Source organism: Vicia villosa, linkage group LG3 (assembly GCF_029867415.1).
Source record: "Vicia villosa cultivar HV-30 ecotype Madison, WI linkage group LG3, Vvil1.0, whole genome shotgun sequence".
Taxonomy (NCBI): domain Eukaryota; kingdom Viridiplantae; phylum Streptophyta; class Magnoliopsida; order Fabales; family Fabaceae; genus Vicia; species Vicia villosa.
The window spans coordinates 84,102,456-84,108,052 of record NC_081182.1 but is presented as its reverse complement, the minus strand read 5'-3'; the positions used below and the strand labels follow the sequence as shown (position 1 = coordinate 84,108,052).

The 5,597-nt window shown below is 33.1% G+C and overlaps 1 protein-coding gene across 1 annotated transcript; it reads left to right on the top strand.

Moving 5' to 3' along the window:
- Positions 1-476: 476 nt before the first annotated feature.
- On the top strand, positions 477-4,479 carry LOC131656239 (NAC domain-containing protein 86-like). The gene is made up of 7 exons (XM_058925994.1): positions 477-645; positions 733-1,029; positions 1,793-2,073; positions 2,168-2,536; positions 2,711-3,181; positions 3,320-3,404; positions 3,656-4,479. The coding sequence occupies exons 2-7, from the start codon at positions 873-875 to the stop codon at positions 4,324-4,326; spliced, it is 2,034 nt and encodes a 677-aa protein (XP_058781977.1). The 5' UTR covers positions 477-645; positions 733-872; the 3' UTR covers positions 4,327-4,479.
- Positions 4,480-5,597: the final 1,118 nt, after the last annotated feature.

Here is a 5,597-nt window from a genome sequence, read left to right as displayed (position 1 = left end):
ATCATTTTCAGTCATAAACAAACTACACAAAAGAAAAAGTACTTAATTATAAGCTGAAAAAGCTCTCAAGAGATTGAATGAATATATCAAGTTGGCAACATGCAAAAAGTAATGTGAAAGGGTCAATTAACAGCCGCCAAATTAAGCTATATGTTGCCTGAGGAACTTATTTCCTCATGCACGTTAATGCAATATTCTTAATCCAAAAACAAGTGTGAAATGCATCCATGCATGCATGGCAATGTAGATCACACGAAAGAACAATCATGAAGCATAGCATCAATATTAATTCCAATATCAAAGGAGAAGATCGAGATCAAGTTTTATATTTTTAATACTATATAGTAATAAATAATAATGATTTAATTCAAGCTTGAAACCTAAGATATAAGGAATATCTAATTGATCGAAAAAACAAATGAAAAGTAGAATTCAAAGTTGAAAAAGAAAAGAAACATAGAGGTGGACACAACATTCAAGTATGCTTTTTTGTTTTTCCAATCTTTCTCTCTCTTTTTGTCCTCTTTATCAAAACCCCAAGCAACCACAACATTCCACCCTCCCTCTCCTCATTGGCCCTCAACATTCTCTCTCAGTTTTTCTCTCCCAGTTTCTCCCTTAGCATCTTCTTTCTCCTTCACTAAGGTCCTCATTTTTTTTCTCTCTAATAATTTTCTATTATCATGGTAATTAATCAGGTTTTAATTTAATTTTGGTTTGTTTTTGTGGCAGGGTTTGACTGAGGAATTATTGTGAAGTTTCTGTGGCAGCTATAGAGTTTTTTTTGTAGATATTTCTATACTTTTTGTTATCAATTTATTCAAATAAAGAGGGGGTGCATATAGTAATTTGGTGAGTTATTAGATTATATAATGGCACCTGTTTCATTGCCTCCTGGATTTAGGTTCCATCCCACAGATGAAGAACTTGTTTCTTATTACCTCAAAAGAAAGATTAATGGCCGTCGAATCGAATTGGAAATCATCCCTGAAGTTGATCTCTACAAGTGTGAACCATGGGACTTGCCAGGTATAATCTTACACTCACATATATTGTATAATATTTTGATGATTATTATGATATGTTTGGATGTATATGATCTAAAAGAGTTGTTGATTATTTGTATATGATCTGAAACAGCTTTTTTTCATTTTGTTTTGATTGGTGAAATCATTATTGGTTAGTGTGGCTTTGAATGATCAGAAGTGCTTTTTACAGTGAAAACAAATTAAAAGAATCTAAAAAAAGTGGAGGCACATTTCTTTAGACATGATTTAGCTTCTTCTGATCTTTATTCAATGATATATACCAAAAAACACATGCTTGCTTTATTGGTCAAGTATATTTTTTTACTTTGGTATAAAATATTTAGGGGTGTACTTAACGTTGTAGGGTTAATGGTCCTTCGATTATAGGGTTACTATTGTAAACATCAAGGTACATAGTAACAAGGTTTTAAAAAAAATACAAATTATTGCAAAAACGACTGCGACAAAACAGTATCTATAGATGATGATATCGATTATTTACCTTTTTATAATATAGGAACAAATTTTGATTAATTCACACAGAAATGACAAGAATATCGCAACATCTGCACCGACCGAAATCGCATAAACTTTGCATAGTAATGAGAAAAATAGTTGGATTCCCAAGTAAAAAAACAGTCAACAAATTAAAGATACATATAGTTTTTTTTTTCTTTCTCTACATCAGTGCAATTTTGAGCTTTTCAAGACATGCAAATATATATAACTAGAGGTGTTTCTGAAAAGTATTGTGATTGTTATAGGGAAGTCATTGCTACCAGGAAAAGATTTGGAATGGTATTTTTTCAGTCCACGAGACAGGAAGTATCCAAATGGATCGAGAACAAATAGAGCTACGAAATCTGGATATTGGAAAGCAACCGGGAAAGATCGGAAGGTGAATTCACAGACTCGCGCTGTTGGAATGAAGAAAACCCTAGTTTACTATAGAGGAAGAGCTCCTCATGGATCTCGTACCGGTTGGGTTATGCATGAGTATCGTCTTGATGAAAGAGAATGCGACAATCCTTCTTCAGGATTGCAGGTTTGAACTCAAAATCTCTGATTATATAACTAACTTTGACATCGAATTATGAACGATAAAATGTGATTGATTATATAAAAAATTGTGATTTCAGGACGCATATGCGCTATGCCGAATATTCAAGAAGAGTACAGTGATTGTTCCAAAAGTTGGGGAGCAGTATGTGAATAATGTGACCATGCATGCAAATCATATGACAAGTGATCAATCATCAAGCATTGAGTTATATTCTGAAGGGAGAGATGAAGTTTTGGAGAGCTCAAATTATTTGATGCCATGGGATAATACAAACTCAACCCAAACCCTAAATGGGGCTAATACTTTTAGCAACAATGGTGGAGATATCTCGAGGGATAATAATGGGATTTGGACACAGTTTTTATCAGAAGATTTACTCAATCTTCCAACATCTTCTTCATCATTTCCCAATTATGGTTCCACTCCGAATTACCCTCCATCAAAGGTACTACAATTTCTTTGTATTTTCTCATAATGTACTAATGTAAACATCACGTGCGAAAACCTTCCGATGTAATCTATGAAATGATTACGATCTGTTTACCTTCTATTTCTGTATAATCTTGATCGTTCTATATATTTCATTATCCACTTACAAATCTATATGAATTATTTGTAGGTGGATATTGCACTAGAGTGTGCAAGGATGCAACATAGGTTTACCATGCCACCCTTGGAGGTGCAAGACTTCCCTCAAGTTGGTATTTCTGATCACAAAACAACACACTTCGCCTCCGGTTCCATGTGTGGAACCAGAAATGACACAGATATCTTGCAGGAAATTCTATCTGTAGCTCAAGCTTCTCAGGAACTGATTAACCAATCAAACTACTCACATACATTTGGTGGCAATGAAAACTATGGTACTCATCATGAACATGATAATGATTTCACTTTTATGGTTGGCAATAATAACAATTACAATCATATGAGTGATCATATGATGAACTCCATGAGATTTGATGACAAAGCATGGGAAGATCCAAACACAAGATCTATAGAGATTGGGAATCTTGATGATGAGTTCAAGACAGAAAGGATGGTTGAGAATTTAAGATGGGTTGGAATGTCAAGCAATGATTTAGAAAAGGTATGCTATATTTCTAATATTTAATTTAATAGTCACAATTCAATGAATTTATAAATTGCTAGCCTAGAACCCTAATGAATATATATTTAATAAATTAATACTTTACTTTATCATATGATTATTTAAATAATTTGACAGAGTTTTATGGAAGAGAATCAAAAGGTTGTTCCAATTGAAGATATTTCAAGCTTCCACACAAATAGGAAAGAGAATGAGGTGCAAGGTATTATTATTAATTATGATTACTTTATATAATCACCTTGGTCATGTAATACGAACTCGGTTTTTTCGTGAAGCATCAACGCACACAGACTCAGGACATGACACTGACACACGTCAATAGTGATAATCACAATGTATCATGTTGCATTAATACTTTTTTTTCCAGATGTGTCGGTGCTACGATGTTTTTCTCAACTTTATATATTTGTTTTCAAGGACTAGAATTGTTAACAATAGCTTTTGTTTTTGCAGTGGAATCTGAGCATCAAAACATGAACAAAGAAATCAATGACACTGACATTGATAATTTCTCAATGGAGTTTATCAATGATAATGATAACCCTAATGAGAATTTTATAGATGATGGTACCATTGATTATTCAAATTCTACAAGCTATGAAGTTGTTGAGGAAACAACAAAAGTTAGTCATGGAATGTTTGTTGCTACACGTCAAGTAGCAGACACATTCTTCCACAAGCTAACACCTTCACAAACAATCAAAGTTCAACTCAATCCAATTATGGAAAACACAAAATTCATAGAAAAAGCAAAGACATTGATGATACCAAACAAACAAGGTTACTCTCTCTTAAGGAAAATTAAGGCCAATTTGATGGAGTACATGAAGAAACCATCAAAGACAATAGCAAGTGCCATTGTGTTTATGTTTGCACTTTTTTTGGTGCTTTGTGTTTATTTGAAGGAGCAAGTTGAAGAAATGAAACCAAAGTCAGTGTGTGTGAAAAAGAAGTATTGCTATGGAGCTAATAGCATGAAGAAAATCATTTGGAATGAGAAAGAAAAAGATTGGTTTGTTGGTATCAAAAATGGAAAAGGTTTTGATGTGGTGTTGAAGAAGATAGGAATTTTTCTCACCATATCATTGGCTATTTGTACTATGTGGGCTAACCATATGATATAGTTTGTTCTTTGAATATTTTCTAATTTCATTTTGTTTTTAGTTTCTAACTTAAGGATTTCATATAGAAAAAAAAAACAGTTTAAATTCTCAAATTGAGGTTCTTTAAATTATGTAGGGGTTGGTTATGTATCCAAATACTTGTAATTTTTTAAACTTGGTCACACATATATGTTATTTGATTAAGAATTTATTGAATTTAATACTAATTATAGTCCTTTATTAATTATCTTTTGTTTTTCTTTAATTTTTGTGTGTATTCAAATGTGAATGATAGCTTACGTATGTCTAATCTGATGGAAGAAGTTGCGAAGGAGCCACCATCAGATAGTTAAAAATACTAAACTCAAAAGAGGTAAAGGGCGGGCGAACACCCAAGTTCGATAAGAGATATTCATGCATAGGGATGGTACATTTACCGTACTTGATGCATGTTATGTCATCTTCACCATGGGTAGTGAGACCCCAAAGTGACGATTTCCCCACATCAAGGAAAACACCTTATTCTGGCTCCCATCTTTTGTAAAAATAGACATAATCAAAGATGAAATTCTGCCACGACAAAACAGATGTCGTATACGATGTCACAAGACCAAGATGAGAAACACAACGTTGAGCGCAATGTTAAGACATCGTAACAATAGACAGAGCAATAAACAATTTAAAAGATACAAAAAGTGAATAACACAGTTCAATTGTTAACCTAGTTCGGTGCAACGTCACCTGCATCTAGGGGCATCCAAGACAAGAAAGAAATTCACTATAATAGTATTAGTTTGAAGTTCTAAACAACCTCTTGTTTTACAAACTTCTCACTTAATCACTACCTGTGCTATTTCTATCTAAGAACTCATAGATATGAGACCCCTCTCACTTCCCCCTCAATCACAGAACAGTGATAATGACAACAATGATAATGAACATAAGACACTCTTTCAATTATACAGAATTCACTCTTGCTTAAAAGCTTATGAGTGATTCACAAATTACAACTCAAACTCAGTCCAATTCAAGCATCAACATGATGCAAGAATGGATCACAAATAAGAATGAACAGACAAAACCCTAAAGTATATTCTCTCACATGCCGTTTCGTGAATTCTTTAGGATTAGAGTCTTTCTTTTTATAGCCATAGAAGGGCTTGGGCTTGGATATTAAATCTAGCCAAATCAAATAATATGCAAATCAAATCATATCAAATCAAATCTTCTGATAATGAAAACAATGTTCCCATTAATATTTTAACATCCAATCTTGAGAACCAAATCTTCAT

Excerpts from the sequence above, each read along its gene's own strand:
- LOC131656239 (XM_058925994.1), top strand. The coding sequence starts at position 873 with ATGGCACCTGTTTCATTGCCTCCTGGATTTAGGTTCCATCCCACAGAT. Across the intron at positions 2,537-2,710 it reads CGAATTACCCTCCATCAAAG|GTGGATATTGCACTAGAGTG; the intron begins GTACTACAATTT and ends AATTATTTGTAG. Across the intron at positions 3,182-3,319 it reads CAAGCAATGATTTAGAAAAG|AGTTTTATGGAAGAGAATCA; the intron begins GTATGCTATATT and ends ATAATTTGACAG.